This window comes from Lissotriton helveticus, chromosome 9 (assembly GCF_964261635.1).
Source record: "Lissotriton helveticus chromosome 9, aLisHel1.1, whole genome shotgun sequence".
Lineage (NCBI taxonomy): Eukaryota > Metazoa > Chordata > Amphibia > Caudata > Salamandridae > Lissotriton > Lissotriton helveticus.
The window spans coordinates 248,743,508-248,768,459 of record NC_136070.1 but is presented as its reverse complement, the minus strand read 5'-3'; the positions used below and the strand labels follow the sequence as shown (position 1 = coordinate 248,768,459).

General features: G+C 43.1%; 1 protein-coding gene across 1 annotated transcript in view; it reads right to left on the bottom strand.

Moving 5' to 3' along the window:
- The window catches only part of COQ6 (coenzyme Q6, monooxygenase), an 88,038-nt gene that overhangs the window by 3,363 nt on the left and 59,723 nt on the right, over window positions 1–24,952 (bottom strand). The window contains exons 6-9 of the mRNA XM_078659867.1: window positions 20,799–20,906; window positions 20,655–20,717; window positions 19,102–19,209; window positions 18,261–18,463 (exon numbers count right to left, since the gene is read on the bottom strand). Coding sequence (XP_078515993.1) covers window positions 18,261–18,463; window positions 19,102–19,209; window positions 20,655–20,717; window positions 20,799–20,906 — 482 coding nt within the window. The remainder of the gene's footprint in view (window positions 1–18,260; window positions 18,464–19,101; window positions 19,210–20,654; window positions 20,718–20,798; window positions 20,907–24,952) is intronic.

Here is a 24,952-nt window from a genome sequence, read left to right as displayed (position 1 = left end):
ATACATTGGGTGGCAGCTAGTGCACCAGAACCCTATCTCTGGGCGACTGACTACCTGGACTGAGAGACTGCAGATGAACAACATATAAAACACACCCACAGGGATGAGAAAGCGGTAGAAGACCTCTTACGCTGGGGGATTATGATTGACAGGATGACTGAGCAATCTAGAGATCTTGCGGTGGGGTGTGGGGGAACAGTCACAGAGCCTGATCGGGATTGGGCACCAAATGTGCGATTTCTAGTTTTAAGGGACAGAAGGGAAGCAGACATTGCAAAGCTGTGGACAATGTTCATTGTGCGGAAGTAGAAATGAGTAATGGGTTGGGGGGAAGGGGGGGAATATGGCTGCTCAGTTAGAACAGATTGCTGTGTCTATGCCTGCAAGAAAACTCTATAAACCCATTAAAAACATTGGAAAAACCGCAGCTAAAAATCGGTCTAGAAAGAACAAGAGCACTACCAGATTCGCAGGTTTCCTATATTAAAGTCTGCATTTTGGTGTTTCCCAGTGCACGCTGGATGATATGAGCACTGTTCCGGAATAAGCAGTGTGGCTTGAGAATAGCTCTTGCACTGGTTTGGAAGTCTAGGTTGGTGGTGTGGGAGTCTGTAAATTCCTTCTGAATTGTGTGCATGTACATGATTGTACCCATGTGAGGCAGCACTGCTGCATAGTGGAGGTTACACAAGGGCAGAGATGGGTCTGCGAGGTCTCTGTATCCGAGTGGAGAAGCAATTCAGAAGTATGCAGAAGAAAGATCTTCTTGAATGAGCTTGGTATCCAACCAATCACAACAACGGAAAAAGTGTGAAGGTCCAGAGAAGAAAAGCAACCAGCGCAGAGCTACAGGCTAGTGTAATGAATAGCGTGCTTCAGGGCCTGTTGAAGTGAGCTTATAAAAAACTACACTGCACAATATACCTTGAGGTTGAAAAAGATCAATGAACAACTCAACACCGCGATGCAGTTGCAACGCAAGCGTTACATCGACTTGCGCTGGATGGTGCTATAACCTAAGGAATAGTTATATTTACTATTACAACACCTTCCCTACTGTATGTAGACAGGTTTTGAAATAGTAAATCATACTACTCCTAAGTCCAGCGCAAGTCGTTGTAACGACTTGCGTTGTAAAGACTGCGATGTTACATACCGCGATCATTTTGATTGCGTTATTGCATCACATATTCATTATGGATATGCATTGTAAGGTGAAGGGTACATGCCTGGAGAGAACTGAAAGAGTATTTTAGAAATGATACAGCTAATGGTGGACGGTGAAAGATTATTACGACAGAAGAACAAAGAAGGTATACACAGCTCCTTAAAAAAAAAAAGTAAAGCTTGAAGGAACGATACCTATTATTGGCGAAATATGTGTGCTGATAGCGTTGTATTTTTTAACCAATATAAGGGAACGTGGAGAGCCTTAGCGCATACATATGAAAGCCGCAGAGGAAAACGCTGTAGGGTTTATTGGTCGAACCGGATAGTCCGTTAACACATTCGTCTACTGTGCACTTAAATTATTCAGGGTTGCAGAGTCCACTAGGACGTTACACGTCATAAAGAAAGGGCTGGCAGTGTTGAGGAGCGAGATCACGGCAATGATAGCAGAAAATGGTTAAATATACACAGGCGTGCGAGCTGGACTGGGACAACTACACTGTCCGTGCAAATTAGAAAGCTCAGAGATTTTTTGGCCATTAGACGAAGATAAAAGGTGTAGAGACAACAACTCAAAGTGAGAAGTGCTTCTACAGCTTTGAGATAAGAAAAGTAAGGAATGAATGAAAGTAAAATATGTAGCTGCAAAGAATCCAGTGGACTCATTTGTTATGGATGCACCCATTGACACTGAATGAAAATATTAGAATTGGTTGAGGCCCATTCCGAAATTGAGAAACAACCCAAGGAGTAAAACTGGATTTTCTTCATGCTGTGCTTTTGTTATAGGAAAACCGAGGCTCTTCTGTTGCTGCTGGATTCAGACGCAGCCACCCCATTCAGGTACCAACATTACACTATCATTTTATTGAAGGACGAAATAGTTTTGACTTTACACTCTACCGTTATATCCAACTTCTGAAATATCGCAATTGTCAAGAAGCCTGTAGGATTACGGTGATTGCTTTAACAACGTACAAGGCTTTGCCAACTACGGCCTTCTCACTTAACTAGGATTTACGTAATATTGTACTTTTCGACCTGTTTCTAGGCTCCAAAGGCGGCATTTATTTTGTTTTCTATACACATATAGGATTATGCTGATTTCGGGGCACATTCAATAGGCTCATCCATTCGCTCATTGAACACGGATACGTAAAACCTCTTCAAAGCCATCCTCGGGATTGGTATTCCCACTGGATATGGATATGGATATAGATATAGATATAGATCAATGCAAATGAAATGGTAAAGAAAACGTATTGCAAAGTACTACTCCACAAATAAATAACAGTTTGGGAACCAGCAGGGTCCATCGATCAACAGTAGAGTCTCTATCTCATCAACATACAATTTGGAGAACTGCACTTTTAGAGCTTTCCTTCTGCTCATCTTTTAGTCCATTCTCAGCTTTGCTTTTACCATGTAGTATGTATTATTCAGCTAGCCTCTCTCAAACTTGCAGGGTTTTTTTTTACACCGAAATGCAGAAGATTGCAGCTCTTCATCCTGCGGATGGAACAGGTATTGGCAAAGCCAATGAGTCTCACCTCTGTAACGTATGTGCTTTGACAGAGGTTTTTAGACACAATCATCCTGCTCAGCAGTCCTAAGGTTTAAAAAAGAAACAAAAACAAAAAAGCACTAAAAGCCTTTAGCGTGGCTATGCAGGACATTTTGTATGCACCTTTTTTTCGTATTTACTGATCAGAGTTGGATCTGTAACTAAAAATAATACAAAGCTCGCAAAAGTTTTTTTTAAGGCAGGTGGGGGAAAGCAGAGCAACACGAGGGAGGATGGAGGGCAATGCAGGAACAACAGGGAGGAGGGGGGCACAAAAGCAACATGGGAGGGGACACAAAAGCAAAACGGGGAGCCAATAGGGATGCAAAAGCAGCACGGCGAGGGCAGGAGGTATGCAAAAGCAACACTGATAGGGCAGGAACAGCACAAAAGCAACAAGGGGTTTGGAAAAGTGATGCAGTGGGTGCAAGTGAAGGCAAAGCAATGTGGAGGAGCACAAGGGTGACCACAAAATAAGGGGGTTGGCGACAAGCACAAGAGTGACAGAGAGCAACGCATATTGCAGGGGGAGAGGCGTACACGAGAGACAGCTCTAAAACAAACACTCATGGAGTGCTTAACATAAAAGTACAAGCATTTGCAATGCAACAGGTCTCGCATTTGCGAGAGTTTAAGCTATTAGCATTGCAAGCGACAATGCCTTTTATTTTTTTGTTTTGCTAATTAACACATAAATAAAGGGAATTGTCAATTACAATGGCAATAGCGCCAACCTATTCAAAGAAGCAGCAGCCATTGTCCCGGCTGCTCTGAAAATGAAAGCAAGCGTGGCGTGCTGAATGTTGCAGGAAAGCCCGCCGTGCCTGCAGTAGATGAAACTCATTATAGAAAATAGTGCTTACAGACTACAAAAGACACACCGTGTAACAACCGAAGTAAAAGGGCCAGTCCTCATGGGAGGTTACAAATGTAGACAAGGCGGTACTAAGGAGTGACTAACAAGACTATTAACGAATCAGAAGCCAGCCTTTATGAATGACAATGACACAAGCCAATGACAAATATGGGCAGAGAGTGGGTGGGGCTTCTGTTCCATACTCCAATACAGAATGGTGCAGAGAAGCACATGCGCTGCCCAGGCTCGACCTAAAAAAAGTAGTAACTGAAAAGAACGCAGTGGAAGCAGAGATGGCAGCCAATCAGACTGTAAAGGCAATGCTCCATTAGAAGAACAAACAAGACTGACAAGCTGGGACACCAATAAGAACCAGCCCCTCTATGTTCTTGGCAAATCAAAATATGTTTTGCGACTGACCGGGCATGCGATGTCTAGTAGGCTCGATCTAAAAAGGGCTAGAAATACATCATTTGAGTGCTACAGGGGGCACTGCTGTTATGTTTATAATGTGTGACCACTTCTGCGTTAGCTGTTATAAGTGATGCCTATCTGAAAGTGTTTAAAGGTCCTTGACAACGAGGATGTAAATCGGTTTCAGACTGTGATCCCCTGTTAGTTGACACATCTGTAGACAATGTGTTGCTGCAGGGGTTGGGGGATCCGACTAAAGTGCTCTACACCTATAAAGACCAGCTGTCTGGCACTTAAGGGCTCTATTTGGTTTCAGAAGGAACCATGGGAAGGAACCATGGGACGGAAACAGCGCTGATAAAGGCGGCTGATGAGATCAGAGCTATTTTAGATCATAATGGGGCAGCTGCTCTCATTCTGCTAGATCTCTCAGCCGCCTTTGACACGGTCGATCACTCTATTTTGATCGACCGTGTCTCAGCACTGGGGGTCAATCTTCGAGCCAGAGACCTAATAGCTTCCTTTTTGGCGAACCGTTCCCAAGCTGTGAAACTTGGTACTTTCTACTCGCCTACTACCACATTACCCTGTGGAGTACCCCAGGGATCCTCGCTAAGTCCGACACTATTTAACATCTATGTGTCGGACTTGGCGAGGGTCATAAAAACTTATGGACTGAATCTGACCACCTATGCAGACGACACCCAACTGGTGTTGGCGGTCCATAAGAATGGTTTGGCAGTTGCCTCAAGATTTCAGGAGGCTTTACTAGCCATAGGTTCCTGGATGTTGGGGAACTGCCTTAAATTAAATTCGAACAAAACCGAGGTGATGACCTTTGGCAACCTGTCTCCGGTGTGGTCTGACATCTGGTGGCCCATAGAACTCGGCCCCCCACCGGTACCGGTTGCCAAGGTCAGGAACCTGGGGGTCACATTTGACACCAAACTAACTTTTATCCATCATGTCAATAATGTGACCTCAGCTTCCTTCTTCATCCTCAGGAAAATTAAAAAACTACTTCCTTTTTTACCCCTGGCTGCAGGAATGACATTGATCTCCACACTTATATTTTCGAAATTGGACTATTGCAATGCCCTCCTGCTGAATGCCCAACAGCAGGTTGTGGATAAACTGCAATTAGTCCAAAATGCAGCGGCCAGGGTACTTCTTTCCATTCCCAAGTATAAATCTGTTGCAGCTGCCATACGTCAACTCCATTGGCTTACAGTTAGAAGCCGCATAAAATTCAAGGCCCTCTGTATTGCATACAAGGCAATACATAACTCAGGCCCTCAATTTTTAAGAAATGCTTTCAGGATTTACACCCCTAGCAGGTCTCTTCGTTCGGCATCTAATTTTCTGCTCCCCCTTCCTCGCACCAGAACAGTTACTTGGGGAGACAGACGTTTTCTGGTAGCTACGGCGAGATTATGGAACTCCCTTCCTCTTTGTATTAAAATCAGTCCAACCTTGTTTATTTTCCGAAAACAGCTCAAAACATGGCTTTTTGATCAATAAATACTTTTTTCTTTTCAGTTTACTGTTCAAATCCTCTGCGCCGAGACACCCTCGGGTATTTGTGCGCATTACAAATTGAATAAACATAAACATAAACATAAAGTTCCCAAGGCCCATGTGCGAGTAGATTGTCTTGTCATAATTTTTTTTTACTTTGTGCTATGACTTGTAGTCATGATTTTATAATGGGAAACAAGCCTACAAGTCCCAGAGTGCATATAATTCTGGATTAACTGGCCTACTCAGTCCATGCACGCCTTCGGTCTTTTGAATGTGTTGCAGGAAGGGATCACAGCAACGTGGCGTTGGAAACTGCTCATGCTGCATGTGCACGGACACCCCTCTTTCAAGTCTGCTAATGTAAAAGGGTCAGTGCATACCATGCTTGTGCAGCACACCACCAGTCTCACTGTCCACAGCCAATGCCTGCAAAGCAGAAGACTTGAACAACAGAGTCCCCCTCGCATTGCAGGTCAACAAGAGCGTCGATATCGATAAATAATAATGCCACTTCTAAAGCACCTGGTTACACCAACTGGCGTGTCCCTGCGCTGAGACCACTCTTCTAAACAAAAAAGAAAGGGAGAGGTAAACAGGCCTGGAAAACATGGGAGAAGGATCGACACAGAACTCAAAGCTGGAAAAGCCAGGTTTTTAATCTTTTCCGGAAAAAGATAATGCATCGGGAGTAGTGGCCCTGGGGCCCAGAAGCCTTTAGGGCCCACTGAACTCCAGTTTTGGCTACACTTTACAAGGCACTGGCAGCCAGCGAACAGGTGAGGGCGTTTTGATTGCACGGTGTGCCAGGGCACAGCTGGTAGTCCACTGCAGGTAGTATGACGTGCAGTAATAACAGATGGACTTCCCAGCCGTCATTTTTTGGATAGTATCTACATAATGCCTACCGGGCAAAGCTAAAAGACAGCTCTGAAAATCTTAGCATTACACCCGTTTTCTTATTGAATTGCTTGCAGAAATGGTCACTCAAAGCGTCACGCAGGAGGCAGGCCAATGTCACCCAACAGCACACTGCAAACCTAGAAATATCACACAAATTTGAAAACGTGTCAGCTATAACCTCATACACTCTCCCGGGCGATGCGGCTAGCCACCATGTGATGACAAGGCGGTCAGCCAGCCATACATTAAAGTAAACAACACCTCCTATTCACGGCAGACTGTTGTGGAGAAAGAATATTGGGGCAGCACGTTTTTACAGTGTTACGGAAGTCGGATGATCTGCGTCCTATAGTAGGGGCACTTTAGCGGAGATCTTTTTCCAACAGCCGTATGGTGAAGTGGGGGTGAGGGGCCAGATATGTGTAGATGTATAAGATAGGAGTGAATCTAAAATAGGGTTGGGAGTACCAGCAACAACAATTTTTAATTAATAGGTCTCCTACCCCAAGTAAAAACAATCAATAAGGCGCTCGACTAAGCTTATGTCTTAGATTAAGCGTACTTATTGGTGACTGGGCAACATGTTTATCGCTCAGTGTATAATCTACAGGCGATTCACCAGGACCGGAAAAATAAAAACTATCTACAACTCAGAGTTGGTGACGTTGATGCATACTCACATCAACCATGCAACTACCTAGTTGTGCACCTGTTAGTACTGGAACTACCCAATGCTTTGGACTAACCAGGCTTCAGCAGTAACCGGTAGGGTGTACACGAGGAGTTCGTCAAGTAGTTCGTGCCAGTATCACGCCGGTAGGAGTAGGTAGGGCCTGAGACGGCGTGATACTCATGGAAGCAATAAGTATTGATGAGGTCTGCGGCACTCCTTTAATTTCAATGAGGTGAATGATTGTTTGATCGATTGTTGAATTGAATCGTTCTTAATACATCATCCCATTCAAGAAGACTTAAAAATATTGATATTTGAACTTTTGCAATACTCGTTGTACCACAGCTATTTCACATGGAATGGAGATTTTTATATGCAACTAGTTGGCACATCCATGGGGAATTGCGCAGTCCCCAGATACGCGAATCTCTTCATGCATCGCCTGGAGTTGGACCACATTTTGAACAATCCAAGATGGCTGGAGAAGATCAAAACGTTTTGGCGGTACATTGACGACATCTTTTTACTATGGGCAGGTCCACCAGAAGATATTTTGGACTTCATTACACATATCACCAACATAGATGATCACATTAAATTTACCCACCAAGTGAGTACTCAGAAATTACCATTTCTTGACGCCATGGTTATCTTAAAGATCCATAAGATCATCACAGAACTACATGTCAAATCCACTGACAGGAACAATGCATTACATTTTGAGAGTTGCCACCGTTGAAGAAACACCTACCATATTCGTATATAGAGAATTTGTTCAGAGTCGGAGACATATCAACACACAGAAGACAGTATGCTACAAAATACAGGGAGAGAAAATATCCCGAGTCCGTTCTACAAACAGCCAAAGAGAGGATAAAGTCCAAGAACCGGGCGGAGCTGCTTTCCGCGCATGACACTAAACAGACCCAAAGATCTGTGTTTGTGTCCAAATTTTCAACCAGGAGCACAGCCATTAAGAAGATAATCCTGAAGAATTGGCAGATGATTCAACAGGAACCAGACTTCGGCGGAATCTTTAATCATTCACCGCTCTTCGCATACCAACGCTCTAGAAATTTGAAAAACCTGTTGGAAACCACGCCAAAACAGCCAACTACCACGTACACGGGCATGACACCATGCTTAAATTGTAGTCACTGCCACAATGTGATCAAAGGCAACTCATTCAACCATCCATCTACAGGGAAAAAGATCAAGCTATACACGAACGCCACATGCGACTCAATGAATCTGATTTACTTGCTGAAATGCCTGTGTGGCCTCCCATACGTGGGCAAAACTGAGAGGAAAATCAAAGTTCGTAAAACTGAACATAAAAGTACTATCCGGAACAAAACGTTGAAATCACCACTCGCTGCTCATTTTATTTCCCACCAACATAACGTTAGCCAACTGAGATTTCTTGTTTTGGAGATTGTTGCCATCAGACAGGGGATTGACAACAGAAAAAAACTTTTGCAGCGCGAACTAATCTTGATCAAGAGACTTGATGCCTGTCACCCGAAAGGCTTGAATGACAGGATGGAACTTAGTTGTTTTTTGTAATTATCCTACTATCATCCATTGTAATTTTCTCATTTGTTCGCATCACCTTTGGTTTCACCAGGTTTTCCTATTATTTTCATTCATTTCCTCTTATCTGTCGCTTTCCTCTTACTTAGGAATGCCATGTACTATATACAAGATACCTGTTTGTTTACCATGTGACATGCCATTTCACGTTTCATTTCAGACACGCATGCGCCCCGAGTGACACACCAGAGTCACGGGCGTTCTTTTTTACCCGGTTTTTACACTCAATCAACTTTATTGACACCCGACCCGAACACAACACTGTTCACCCCACACAGCCCATTCTCTTACTGTGGACCGTTTTTACGGATTTAGACATGTATACTACAGTAGGTCCGATATAGTTTTTTTAATTTAAACACTTATATCACAGCAGGTTCGAATTAGTATTTCCGGCACCGCCATTGCGTCTTTACTTTCACCTCGATATTCCCTTGCCAACATGGCCGACTCAGATCGTCAGTCCTGTTTCTACATCTCTGATCATCACTCTAAATCACCTCACAGCAAACAGAGGCTTACGCCGCAGGCACCGACACGGATACATGCGATCACCATTAACACACCGGTAAGAGCAACCACGCGCCACCATTGAGGCACAAGATGCAAACATTTTGTTAGTCTACCATTATGGCATGATGTAGACGTTGATTGTTCCCGCACAACGTTTGTAAATTACACCCGGTTGCATGTTCGGAAGACCTGGCACGTCTTAAAGACCTGGCATGTTGAATTAATTTTTTCACTAGTTCCCACCTTTTAAGTGCCGTTTATCACACACTCCCTTTACCCCGACCACACGAACGCTTAGTAACATAATCACATGTATGCTGTACGACGATGAGTCCTCATTCCTGAAACACCATTTATTTTGTTTCAGATTGGGTACCAGTCCCCTGATGAAGGGAAACTGTCCCGAAATGCATTGGGACGTACCCCGCACAATCAGATGAATACAAATAATGTGTTACCCATGATATGATACAATGCTTTGGATCTTATTCCGATGAAATTAATCTGGAATGCACCCCATTGATTAAATTCTTGATGAACTTCCATTTGACTTTGAATCTTTATACCTTCAAACGAACTATAAAGAGACTCAGTCTCCACAGGAGTGCCACCAAGGGCACAGTGTTGTTTGATTCGACACCGTATTGTTTTTACTCATGGAAGCAAGCCAGTTCTCTTAGAAGTGCAATATGAGCAGTGAAGTGAACATTTTTAAATGCAGCCGAGTTAAGACTTCAATTCCAATGAAAATGATCAAACTATTATTGCTTAGTTTTGTCATTATCGGTTAGGAAGGCAGATGTGTTATGTATTAGGTTTTGTGTTCCATTACTTAGTACACAGCATTGTAATTAGTGCCCTGCATCAGCATTGTACACAGAGTGGTCACGAAACAAATATATGGAGCTGGTCAAGGACGGACACTAACTACATTTTCCAATAAATTTGTCTACTTTCCAATGGTCTCACAAGACCTAGACTTCAGGATACTATTCTGTTATTTCTGCGTGGGACCCAGTGGCTAGATGCAAAGAATGATTATAAGAATAATTGTGTCTGCCTTTTGAATCATTTACTGGTATCTACCTGTGCTTATTCAAGAACTATGCTTATTTACTTATTTTTTCAATTTATACCGTAGTCTCATAAAATTACTGTATTTGTATTTATAGAACACAAACACCTGAAAGTTCCTTGGTTCTAACACAAAAATTGGCTACCAGATAGATTACTAAACTTAGAGTGCCAACCAGGAAAAAATATATAACCAGGTCTTTAGCAGCTTAAGTTTAATGAAAAGGGCTGAGAATGTAGAGAAAATGGTAACAAATACCAGACCTTCACTACTGAAAAAGCTCTGACTCCTAAGGTCATGAGTCAAAGATGTAAAACATAGCCTTAATGCTCCAAGAGGCAATGCTGAGAGTCCAGAAATTGGTGAGATTGATTCTGACTGCTTATTAATGAAGATAAGCCTAGCATCCAACTTTGTTTTCACAGATTTGGTAGACAGAGAAAGATAGACAGCACTGTAATAGTCTCATCTTGCTAGTATGAATGCGTTCAAGATTAAAACTTCTGCAGCATAGAAATAAATATTGGTTTCAAAATATAAAGCTGAAGAACACACAACTTAACTAAAGATTAATCTGGGGATTCTCGTTGCGGGGAATACTCCACGGGAGGAAAATGGTCTTCCGCAGAACAAGCCATTCACAAACTGCCTGGAACGAATGGCAGGCTCCTTCACAGTCAAGTGTTGGATCAAGGACTGTGTTAAATGCTATGTCCATCTCAAGATGGACAACAGGTGGCAGGTCTGTTACGATAACCATCTGGGGGACAAGAGGTCCAAGGCCCTTTCAGATTTAGCTCAAACTGTTTGGAACCATTGCTTGGCCAACCAAATTTCAGTGTCAGTGGAACACCTTCCAGGGGGCAGATTGGCACTCCAGTCATTGGAAAGATGTCAACCTCTGGAAAGGACACCCTCAGGTTTTCCAAGAGATTCAAGACAGGTGTTGTCCTTTCACGATAGACCTGTTTGTCTCTTGCTTGGACTTCCAGCTGGACAGGCACTGCAGTTGGTGTCCAGATTCCAGCGCGGTATCAACAGAAGCATTTCTCCAGAACTGGAGGGAGAAAGGTTATGCATTCCCGATGATCTTGCGACTGTCTTCACAAGATCAGAGTAGCAGGCGGATCTGGTGGCGATTACCCCAGTCTGGAGGCCCCAAGGATGTCTTCCAGCTCTGATGAAACTTTTAGGATTTTCCAACCACTCTCCCCCAGTTTCTGGGTCTTCCAGGGAATCCTCACCACCTGGTTCTAGCAGGTTCTCTTCATCTCATGGCATGGAGGATTACCGGTAACGTTGGAAAGACCCAGGCATTTCACGAGGCTGCCTCTTTACTCACGATACCCTGGTCAGAAAGCACAAATGAAAGATACTGTTCCACCTGGTCTAGATGTGTCCCCAACGCCAATTGGATCCCTTGGACGCAGAAATTGTCCATGTCCTAAATTTCCTGGCAGCCTTAGCCTCGGATGGCTAAGGCTGCAAGGCTAAGGCTTATAAGATGATTAATTATTTTCATTCGGCTATTTCAGCTGGTCATTTGCAGATAGATGGACATGTGGTGAGAGAACACGCTTTGGTGTGTAAACTCCTAGGGGGTATTAGATTATCTGTTCCACCCAAACTCAGATACTCTAAGTTATGGGATGTCAATAAAGGTAGTGATCTATTCAAGTCCTGGTCCTCGGACAAGTATCAGTCAAGGAAACAGATGTCAGCAAAACTGCCCACCTTGTTGTGTTTGATCTCCTGCCGAAGAGTCTCAGATGCGAGTGCACTGGAAGTAACAGGTAGGGTATTCACCCCGGAAGGGGTAACTTTTCATCTCTAGACAAACAAAAAGCAATTGAAAATCATACCCGGCATTTCAGGAAATTCCAAAGCAATGCGTTGTTAGAGTGATAAAAGCTTATGAGTCTATGACAGATGAACTAAGCCGTCAGAGAGAAAGACAGTTATTGATCGCCCTCACTAAACCTCACAAGGCAGTTTCTTTCCCAACCATTGCCAGATGGGCTATGCAAGAAGCTGGTAACGTCTCTCGCTTTGGAGCTCATTCTGTGAGAGGTGCCATGGCATCTAAGGCTTTCGCTTTTGGCCCTAGATTAGAGGGCATCCTAAATGCAACAGATTGGTCCTCAGACTCTACTATTACATTTTTTTACTTGAAAACCAGTCCAAAATCTGGCAAAATTAGTAGTGGAAAAGCTTAAAACTATCCTAATCCTCGCCTGCAGGTCCGGACATAGAATGAAAACTGTCCTAGCTATCGCAACAGAAAGTTTCAATATTATTAAGGACACGGAGGCGAGGATTAGCCCACCCTTTCCTTGAGAGATGTCAGGAAACCCACCAAACAACTTAAGATGTTCCAATGTGACTTAATTTGATTTAAAGCATATAATTTACAGAAATGATGAAGAGGTGATCGGTCCTTATTGGTGAATTTCATTTAAGCAAATGTTTCACTGAATAATGCTGATCTTGCAATACAGTAATCATGGGATAGGAGGACTTCTGTTACAATTGTTTCTCCTCAGGGACAGATCTGAACAAACAGAAGTAATCTTCGGGGAAAGCGGCTGTGTTCGCCAGAAGAGAGGGGAGGATAGGATATATAACGAGGTTCTGCAGTGTCAGGATTGGATAGACTGTGTTTTGTTTCTATTTCCAAAGAACTATGGGAAATACAGTTTATATTAGTTCAGATAAAAGTTGAAGTTGATGGCTGCTGGTACAATATAGTGGAAAAAGTAAAGCCTAATCCTCGCCTCCGTGCACTATATAGAATTGAAACTTTCATTACGATAGCTAGGAAATTTTTCATTCTGCACTTATTAAAGGGAGATTTTTCTAGTTCATCAATAGTGGTGAAGACGGGTTTAGCAATGCTAGGTGCACTTAAGATCTTATGTGCATAATATGAAGCACTTGCCCTCTTTGATTGTGGTTTCATAATCGCTGCTAAATTGAAGCCAGTCTGCCTTAGCGGAAGGCGCACAGTCAATGGGCAAGGGATGCTCTAGATGACATAATGTTTGTTTCAGCTTAGTCAATTCCTCAAAGAACCACCTATTTTCTTTCTCCAACTAATGGTCTGATACGGTAACATTCTGCCTAACATAATGATCAGTTTGTCATTCTAGCGTTCATTATGCTGGGATCATCAAAAAATAAGCAAGAGGATGGAACTGAAGACAGATCAACTCATTTAAGTCTAGATGCCTCTATTTATGCACTCGTTTGTTTACAAAGTAGTAGATTGTTGCTTGGAATACCTTAGGGACAAAGAAAAAGGTAGAGCTCAAAAATAATACCACAGAATTTTAAAGTGGGTGAGCTCTTACACCGAGTACTATCAGCACAGATTATGTCCATGATATGCCCCTCCTTAAGAGCTGGTACAAATTCGGATAGGTGAAGAATAAATAATGAAAACAATGCAAAAATTCACATTGAATAGTATTAGCCCTGATGCCAAAATGAACATTAAGGCCACGTAGTACTATAACGTGAACCTCAACCGAGGGCAGATTTGTTAAACAGGCTTCAGTTGGGCAACCACAAGGAGGACGATAACTGAATATATTCTATTCCTGACATTCCCCATCAACAACTCTGACTAAAAGTAACAAGCGCCGAACAAGCGTTAGCGAATGACAGTCAGAAGAGTGTTTAAAAATCACCGATCAGCCACCACCACATTTCCCTTTATGTTGATCTGAAATAATGGAGAAACCGGAGTACTAAGTCGGCTTGAACCAGGTCTCAGTAAATCAGATTAGGGGCTTCTCTTCTTAAAATGCATGTTTTTCCATACACCAACTCAGGTTCCTTGATATGTACAGTGTATGCATTGTTTCCAGACTGACCAGATCCTAAACTGAAGTGGCTATACCCATGCTACAAGTGAGGATGTACATTAATGCCTGATCAATGAAGCACTTTACATGTTATGCCCCAAATGAGGGCAGAGAAAGTGAGGAAGTCGATTAGAGTTCCCTGGGTGTCAATTCGAAAACATTTCTGATGTTTATGACTCAAAAACATGACTTCTGCTCATCACAACATCCTGTAAAGAAACGGACTGCAGAATCATCTGGGGTAAGTTAGAACTACGTAGAATATTTCTGCGACTTTGTTATTGGCAAATATGATGCAATAATAATAAAAAAATCTCAATCATCCTCGTTAGCCTTTGGAACTTGAGATTGTATTTGTTTATTCTGGCGGGAGCCACATTTCTCCAGTCGCGTTGCAAAGCATGTGAACCAGTTATTAGCTTTCTTTTTATACATCTTGGACTTGAACCGCAAAGCCAGTAAAAGAGTGCCCAGTCAGGCTGGAACGATAGGCTACTGGGAAGCAAGACCTTGACAAGCGTAATTACCTGCGGTTTCATGCAGATAGAGATTTACTTGTGCTTTTCTTAGGTCACAGAGGCTGTCTGGATCAAAGTTACTTCAAATAAAACAAAGAGCAAGTGGAACAGGTAGTCTCTCTGGAGTTTTGCAAGGCTGTGGGAAACCAGTAGTGTGCAGGACCATGTGCCTCAACTTCACGAGATCTCTACATGTTGCACCCACACTCTGTTGTTAAAGTTTGTGACAGAAAAATAATCTTCCCTCACTTTCAAATCTTAAACTATGTTTTGAAGCCGAGACTGCAGTTCAGACACAAAAACCCTGCCGCATAGGTGATCAGTAGTCTAAAAAAGCAAATTGCTAGCCTCAACAAGTAAGTACCCAGTTACTTCCATGTAGCAATAGTTTAACATGATGCGGCTATATTGGATTCACATGATGTGCTTAGTTTCACCATCCTGAGGTTGATTGGGAAAATAATCCTAACAGTTAGGATGTTAAGCATGGGTACTGTAGGAAGGGCTTTATGAATCAATACAAAATGCACAAGGCACCCCCACGTGTCAGAGGTAATCTTCAGATTACATTTTTCATTGACAATGCCTAAAGTGCGAGGTATCAATTGCAGTACAAAGAACATGTGTGATGGCAAACTTATGAACTATCTGTACTCTTCAAATAAAATGTAATATCTTTTGCCCTACAAACCAGTGTATTCTTACAGAAATGTCAGGTAAAAGTGTGTGCTGACAAACAAGCCTAGGTCTTGTGGTACATCATTTCTTGTCACTCTGGGTTATTACTGGAAAAGCATCCTTTCTCTGCCATGCTCATCAAATTTGCCAATCACATCCGTCACTTTCCCTAGCTCTTGTGACAATGTCCTATTTTGATCTTGCGAGCAACAAAGAATGTCCCACTATTTCCATATAGTTATATGTACATAATTGGACAGCAAAACATATATAAATCCAGAAACTAACAGTTAAAACAAATCTACATTCATTGTGTCAGCCAACACTGAAATAATAACCACGTATTCAAAAAAGGGTTTGGTACATAAGAGTTTTCTTGACATTTATTTGTACATATACATGTTAAAAACAATTTATTCTTAAAAGAAGTATAAAAATCACAAACAATTAAAATACAATTAGTTACAGAAAACAGAAGTCATTTATTTTGATCTTGCACCAGCCTGGTGATTGTAGGGTCCTAAAAGAATATTTGCCATGATGCTTCAGGATATAAGTCCCCACACAATAAGCTTTTGAAATGTAAAGAAGGTGCAAGAACTTACCAGGCTAACACTAAAGAAATGCAGTATTTTATTGTCTGACTTTGGGGACAAAGGCTTCCCTCCCCCATAAAGAGGTACTTCTGTGCCTACAGTTGGTTCTTGGGAAGGCAGATTTGTTCCATTCAGGTCATTGGTCAGTGGCAGCTACATTTATTCTGTTAACATCACTACTAATGGCCCTCTGAATTCTGGTCAGTATAGAGAATGTGGAGTACTGCAATGTTCGGGGTTTAAGGGCCAGATGTACCTGTGGCACCGGAGTGCACCCGCCAGCACACAGGTCAAAGGCAGGGGTTTCCTGATAACATATCACATACAAATCAGGCCTAATCGTAAGGCAAACACGTGACACATTAACGCTTTTTAGTGTGCATGTGCAAGGCTTAGGGTCTAAAGAAATAATGCTTTGAATGGTGGACCAGTTATCTTACTGTGCAAGATCGCCATATTATTTCAGCTACAGGCAGCCATTAGTGGTGGCAACAAAAATAAGAAATACCGTGGAGAGGAATCTTACATTCTGCAACATTCAGTGAGTAACACTACAAAGCCACCGAGCCTCACACAGAATAAATCTCGTAGGAAGAAAAGTAGGATACATCTCCCTGCTTTGCGAATGCATTTGTCACAGAGACATTGTTTGTTCTATGCTGTGCAGATATGTAAGACTGCACAACACGTATCCCACACTTGTACATAGAGAATTATTGGGGAGAATTGTATAAAGAAATCAGGGATTTGGGAGGGACAAGGACTGATTGTTGGAGGGCAGGTGCGGTAATGTCATTTTCCGAGTGCAGGCCAAACAGCTGTTTAAGGTATGCAGAGGTAAGTATAAGACTTGGCATAATTTAGGGAGAATACTAATCATTCAGTCAACACAATAACTACGAGGCTGATAATACATACTTATAGGGGCTAAGGGATTTACTGTAGGTTGTAGAGATGTATGATGTAAAATGCTTTGGATTTTCTGATGTTTAGTCTTCTATATTAAGACTGCTGAAATTACAATAATAATTACAATCATTCTGTTACATAAGGCTTATGTGCTGATCCTACATAATAAACATTTTATTATAAAACACCAACATCTGTGCGTGTCTACTGTTTTCAGGGGCTGGCAGGGCGAGGGTTCACGCATATACGTATAACAACATATACGAGTTTCTCTGGCAGGGTTGCCTGACTCATAACACTCTAGATAAGCCTGACTCATAATAGAGAGAGGAGTGAAGCACCGGTCTTCTTCCTTCACTCTGAATAGGGTACGATAAGCAATAACCCCTTGGGTAGTAAGGATATCTACCCGGTGTGCACCGAATTGGGAAGTTCACGACGACAGCACACCACTCTGAAAATGAGGAAAGCAGGGAATGTGAATTATCTGTGAACTGTGGATAATTTACGGTTACCTTTGTACCCTTAGGAACTTCCCTCCAAAGGCTGTGTTCTGATCCATAATTGGAGTATCTAAATAAAATCTCTTTGCATTACCTTTTGGCTCCCCATGAACTAATCCTTGGAAGGCTACACTTTCCTGTGCTAATAAGATACACTTAGCACTTGGCATTGTCCGGAGACCATAAGGAAGGACAATTTTACCAGGTCAATTTCTGAAGTCTTATAGCCTTTACAAGATCAAAGGGACTCCAGTGAGCTCAAAGGAGGTATGCCAGGTCTGCCACAAGATGTGCATCTAATCCAACCATACCGCTACCCATCTCTTTACCCATTCATCCATCCACCCATCCATCCATCCATCCTATTGGTCCTTTCTCCAGCCCATTCCTCCCTCAATACAGCACCATCCCTGCCACCAGCTACACCCCATAAGCCCACCCCCTTATCTATTCACCTCGCCCCCTGACCTCCGCACCTACATCCCTCCCTAGTGCCTAGTATACAAAGTATGAGATTTATGAAGAAAACTTTTGTTCACGCTGCAGACAGATTGGCAGTTCACAGAGTAATCCTAGATGGTCCAGGAAAACACTGACCCAAGAATGCAACCAAATTTCACAGAAGATTTAGAATATGAGAGAACTGCCTCAAGTTTACTTTACAAGTCTGGCTCCTGTAACAGTTCGGGGGTATCGGCCAGGTGGGTGGACCTTAACAGAGATCACGAAACTTCCAAAAGCAACACCTGACCAACCAATGCATTAGAGTGATACCCCCTTCAGCACTAGCAACTTTCATTTAGCCATCAGCAATACATCCGCTCTCTGCAGCCGCACTTGCGTATTCATTGCAAAGACATCCATACCCATAGTAGCAATGGTCTACTAAGTGAAGTACATGCAATACTCACCCAACCAGTGCCACTCTGTGTCTGATGTACTCAGTGGCATGCCCCATCCCCAAGGGGAACATTGCTCTGCTTTTGGGATCCACTCGTGCAACGCTTGGCGGCAGCTGTCGAGCAGAAGTGCCGGACGGCATCAATAAAGAAAGTGCAGATCGGAAAATGGATCCTGCAGAGTCTATGAAGTCTGAGTGAGACTCGTTGCTCCACTGAGGAAAACAACAAAATATATTCAACATAACCTGAGCCATAAGCCTAGACACAGGTAATTAAACAAAATGCACCAGTCCAATATAAATCAAAGAATCAACCGCCTCCACTTTACACACAGCTCAGTACATGCTCTCGCTCACTAATAGTGTTCCAATATACTACACAAATGCTAGTGTTGCAACCCTTGGTACAATACTAGTCCTTAACTCATCTTGTATCCAAATCAAGCCCCTACATATATATGCAGCTCCCCAATAAGGATCCAGGGCACTACATCAGACAAAAGACTCATTATAAAGAACGAAGCCTGCTAATCCCCCGGTCACACACAGCCCTGTATAATCTCGGGTTTATTAATCTCACCAGTCCACATCTAGTTCCTTAAAGGTTCAGTTCATGACACCCACCCCGGGTTCATATTAAATTTACTATAAGCCATGTCCTAATTATCCCTACAGTTTGCTAACGTTTCACGTCTACCAACTGCACCCCTAGTCCCTTGGTAGCTCACTAAAGGTTCAAGTCCATTCATTCATAAACAGGCCCAGAACCAGCTAAAAAAAAAAACATTCAATAAATTCCAGACCCCATTAAACATTTCATCATAGTGCACAATATTAAATGTTTTACTTACAAAAGAAGAATTGACGGCATCTACAAAGCTTTCTTCATCCATATTTAACAGCTCTGAGGCTTGCTCCAGAGATGTGGACCACACAAGTGAGCTGCACGTGTCAGACAGCTGCCCGAGAGGGAGCAAGCAAATCATGAGGATACAGAGGTCTTTGCATTAATAAACAACCTTGTATAAGAACCCCTACTCAGTGTACAGGAATTAACAACAATTCACTGCAAGATAGTTACAAGACAATTTATGGAAGATTATCTTACAAAAAGTAGGAAAACAGACATTAGCAAAATGGGTAACACCAGTGGTGGCCTCACAACAGGCCCAAACAAGAGAACATAGAGCAAGAGCGCCAGAAGATCCTGAGGTGATGGGAAGAAATGTAGCAGTGAATTGGGAAGAGGATAGCAAGGGGAGTGGGCAGCCGAAAGGTCACCTAGTGTTAGAGCTGCCTCAAGGCTCTAAGGCAAATGTTTCAAGTCACTTTTTCCATACAATGTGACAGCCTAGGAGACGGAGGGTCACTGCTAGAAGTACTGAGAAAACACAGAACGTGGGGTTGATTGAGTATTCATCAAGGAAGACTGATAAAGAGTATCTGTTGCTGGCATCGAGTTCACCACGGTGGACGCATAGGCATCATGGTTTCCCAACCCTACATGGGATGCTCAGGAGAATTTCACTACAGGTGCCAGCATGTTAAGTTCATAGCAGTCATTCTAAGTATTTCCAGAATCAAAGACCAATGACTGCAGGGAAATATTCACTACCGGATGAAGGGCTGAAGAATGAAGACAGTTGCCTACAGATCTTTTCTTGCAGTGCAGATATTTCAATTAGCTTTCTTCATGGCTTTCTTGCCGATTAGCACTCCTCGAGGTTAAGAACTACTTAATAAACATTTTCAATGCCCAAGCACTTTAGAGATATCACAGGCGTAAGAAAGGAGAGGACAGGTTGGGGAAGTAGGCCCACAGGATGAAGCGATGAGAGGGAGTGGGAAGCAAGTCAAGTGCGAGTAACAGAAAAACGCAAGAGAAGCAGTAGAGAAGAGTAGGGTGAGCAGGCGAGACAGACAGGGACAGCAGGGGCATGGATGTCAGTGGCTGCGTATAACAGATCAATGGGAAATTCGACTTAAAAAAGCGGAGTGAAAGAGATGTCAGAAAACTACAAGGTTTTGAGCTATAAAACAACTTGCTGGAGAAGTACTCCAGGCACAGAATAGCTACCTTTCCAAGTCTTCTATAACGACCAAATGCATGCTCCCAAAGCCAATGATGCAAATGGCATCTACAGTGTGGAACACCGTTGACCTCAAAACCTTTATGAATCAAACAGATTCTGCGTATGGTCAATATCCCAAAAAGTACATTTATGTAAACAAGTTGGTGTCCAAGTTCAATCATCCAATGACAGAGTGATGTTCATCACGTGAATCCAGCCTAGGTATTTCATTAACAAAGGATATGCTTTAACAAAGAATAACAGGTCAGAAATTAAACAGGAATGTGCATCTATAAAGCAAAGAATGATGGTAGTGGTCAATATGCGCTTACCGGCAGGAGAGCGACAGGTCCAGAAGGCAGGAACCTCTGCCATGCCACATTGTTCTCCGTAGCCTGCAGGAAAAGACACAATCAGGATGGCCAGTTGAACTGCAAAGGATGGACAGTCAGAGGGAAGACATCTATGGGTCTTACCTCGGACAAATGCAGAGTAGCAACAACCGCTGCTTGGTCATAACGCCACTGGACATTCTGGATCCCGGCCGAAGCTCGCACCAGGGAGTTCTGTCCATCTGCACCAATCTGTAGGGAATTTACAGTAGGGGAAAAAACAACATGACCATAGGGAAAGAGCATTACATAGAGGCAGTAATTAGAAGCTAGGGAAAGGGCAACGTATTGGGACAATCTTCAGATGCAAGGGTGAGAGCAAGTGATTGAGGCAATACTAGAAGCATAAAAGTACTAAAATTAGTTTTAAAAAAAGGGAAAGAGAGAGACAGGTGAAAATTAGATGCAAGGGAATGATTATTATATGAGAGAAATGAACATAAGACTCATAAGACTTTTGATTGACAGTGGAGTACTATCCTTGCCGTGGGTTTGGCATGTAGAGCAGTGGCGGCAGCATACCGTGTTTTGTGAATCAGGCGTTGTGACCAAACCTTTCTACATGTGTCACCGAAGTGAAGGCCTAGAAGCCTACTCATGTAAAGTTCCACCTCTATGTGCTAATCTAGACCCTCGTGTTAACATTGTAAGTGTAAAGTGTGTGTCAGAGAGAAAAAGACACACACCTGTACGATACATACATTGTGTGGATGAGTGAACACAAGTACTGGATGCCTGCAAATTCCCATTTTAGAGGCCCCCTGGCCTGATCCTGTTTACAAGATAGAGGGTGAGGTTGTTTTTCAAGACAGCGGAAGTGTACTGCCGACAGTCCTGAAGCTGGGGGAAGGGGACCTGGATAATGATGTGTGGAATGAGGAGACAACGTCAGAAATTCGATGATGTAATTTTGCTGAGAAGGGCTCAATGTTCATGAGCAGTGTCATTTGGTAGATGGTGGGGCTGAAGGGTGGTTCTGAGTGCACGGTCAGAGAACCCATATTCTGCATGCTTTAACTGTATAAAAGTGGGAGAAAGTGGAAGGGAGTGCTCCAGAGAGCACTTTGAGGACTGCTGTGCAACCAGATCTGGTGTCTATTAGCTAGCACCCCAGAGGTAAGAGGACATCACTTGCAGTCTTGCCAAAAGAAGCGGTTACTCTCACGTGAAGTACCTGGAAGCCAGCCCGCCTGCTGAGGGAGCCAAGAAACATGACAAACCGGCTGGAGGTGCAACTGTCCAGGGAGAGCCAGAAGCAGCGCTACCCAAGTGATGATATGATCCATCCAAATAGGAAAGCTGAGGCAGTGATCTGCATGTTAGAAGAACCGTGTGTGCAGTCTCTATAGATGCGCATGTCACACAGGAATCATGGCCAAGCAGACTGTGCCACTGCCTCAAACTGCTTGTAAGAATACAGTGGAGGTGCATCAACAAGCAGAAGATGCCACTGCATCAATAAATTGTTCAGAGACCCTAGGAGGTGGCCTACACTGTGCCCGCTGCAGTCATGGTCCGAGTGAGGGAGAACAACCGGCTGGCACATCTCCTGGAACAGGGAACGAACCAAGCACATGCTGCAGACCCTTGCCAGCCACCCAAGGAAGACCGAGTGAGACAGAACACTTGGGGACTACTGAGCACACAAGCTAGTAAAAAGGATGCAATCCCCATGTGGGCCTTGATACCTGCCCAGAAAGAACCCAAATCCAGACGGCGAGGCGGGCATACCTTGTCTATGCGGTAGAGAGGGAGAGAGTAGGAGAGGTGGATCCCAGGCACAGACGCCACAGCGCCGGTGAAGTGTTTGTACCTGTAGCCTGCACTGTGAAGTACTGAGGTTTTTGTACATATTAAAGTACTTTTCTTTTTCATAGTAAAGCACTGGGTTGGGCAAACAGTTATTGCGCTGCTGGGTGACTGCCAAGTGCTGAGCTGGTGCCACACCACACTACCTCTCAGAGAAACCACTGAGAGTCAAGTGCTGAAGGGGTTGTACGTGGCCCAGATTCGCAGAGGCATCGAAGGATGAATCCTGGGACAGCAAAGCCAAATCATTCCAGCACCCACAGCTGAGGACCAGTAGCCCCTGTGCACCCCCACCCCAAATGGGGGTCTGACAGTTACATATATTTTTGGCTTGCACAAACACAAATAAACTGACTGGCCCTCTGTGATTAGAAACAAGGTGGTCACCCACAAAATATTAACCAAGCCACGCTCATGTTCCTTTGTTTTCCCTATTTACGTAACCAGAAACTCTCATCCCCCATCTGTCACTTCACCTACATACCAGCCTTTCTGCCAAAAACAAAAATCCTTTCTTCCCACTCCAACTGTAAAATTGCAGGTTCTTACCGACTGTGACATATGACATACCTCCAAATCAATAGTCCCCTCTTTCATATGACACGATTTACATCCTGGTGCTCAGAAAGCTGAATGTGAACATCACAGGCCACTAATTGCCAAATGCATGTAAACTGATCACTAATCATTCACCGGTATTATTCACTAGCCTTCACCATCCCTCACATGTGACCTGAGAATACAGCAGTACTCAAAACATTCAGGTGTTGAAGAACTCTGGGCCTCAACGACCTGTGCTATTTAGCTGAAATCAAAATGAGTTATACAGACTCCACCTATCAACAATGCTGCTGAAAAACAAAGTGTTGTATTTCAGCCAAGCTCCCTTTCTTCCCAAAGTTAATCGCATCTCCCAATTAAAAGGTCTGCGAGTAGAAGGCAGAGAGTAATGCATCTCGGCTCACTAAAGCTTGCCCAAATTAAAAGAATGCACTTCATCAACTACCTGCGTGATGAGGGTTATTTAAGCCATCACAACCTTGTGCAACAATAAGTGTCAGTGACTAAGTAAACACCACCTCAGTCTGTGAGCTGATGTAAATCTAAAATGGAGCACAGAACTGTGGGTGAATATGTGCACACAATCAAGTTCAGTACCTTGAGGTGCTTTGGTCGTAAAAACTTGTGCCAGTTGCTATTCCCCATTCCTTGCATAGCAACTTCTAATTGCGCGCTTGCAACTGCCTGGGCAATAATGTTTCTGTATGGTAAATATATTTCCCAGAGGCTTTTCTTGCTCCTGATTTTATCAGCCAAGTTGGAATGAGGGGCTAGGTGTAAACACTTATATGACCTGATATTTCAATGAAGTGTGTAAATACACATGGAGAGGCAAACTGAGTTTAATATTTCTTTCCCAGACCACAACCCAATGCCAAAGAATGTCTGCAGCAATTTTTACGAAATACAGGCTCCTCCATCTTCCTTTCAGATACAAGCATTGGCAAAGCCAGCATGCCTCGCCTACGTGAGAGCTACTGACTTTGCCAAGGTCTTTAAGCCATGTTGTAAAGCAGCATGGCTAAAAGTAATTAAAAAGGAGCAATAAAGGTTTTTGTTAAAGGCGCTATGATGCTAGGTTAAATAAAAAAAAAACCTTTAGTGCATCTTTTTAATTAAGTTTAGCCATGTTGCAGAGCAGCCACGCTGCTCTACAAGAGGGATGAAAGACATTGGCACAGCCAATAGCTCACACATGGCATGACCTGCTGGCTTTGCCAATGCTTGCTTTTATTACTTTTGAAACTTTGAATGCCTACTGCAAGTTTATATAAAAAGAAAACGTTTTCCAAAGGCCAAACCAATTGGATTTGCCAGTGTTGGTTCCATCTGTTCCCATATTTCATTCAAGGTCCCCTAGATGGACTGTGATACCTAGCAGTCATCAGTGGCCAGCTGGCCACGTGAACAGTGCTGTAATTGGCCATGGACTCCAGAGATAAGGAGTCCCGTCTGGAAATTAAGATAAAGGGTAGACATTTTCAGGCTATTGGGTTGGCCTACTTTTTATTTAGGGAAGCCTCATTTTAGACAGGAGCATTTCTTCATACGAAAGGGGCTAGAATGAAGTATAGCCCGGTTATACGTATGCCTTCCGCAAAAGCTTGTGTTTAGTGGCATTACCAGAGGGCTTCTTAATATCACTGAGTCTACCCGAATAATCGCCTATTACTTAATCTCAGTCTTAGGGCTGGCTCAAAGTTAAACTGAATTCCACCCCCGGCTCTAGGTGTTTGATTTTAGGACCCAAAGCAGGTAGAAACTTCTTTGTTTTTGATGTGTACTATATTTTAACTGTAGCGTTTAATTGCAAGGTTATTAAAGTCCTTTCCATTTTAGAAGGTAAAGAATGGACTGGACATTGAAAT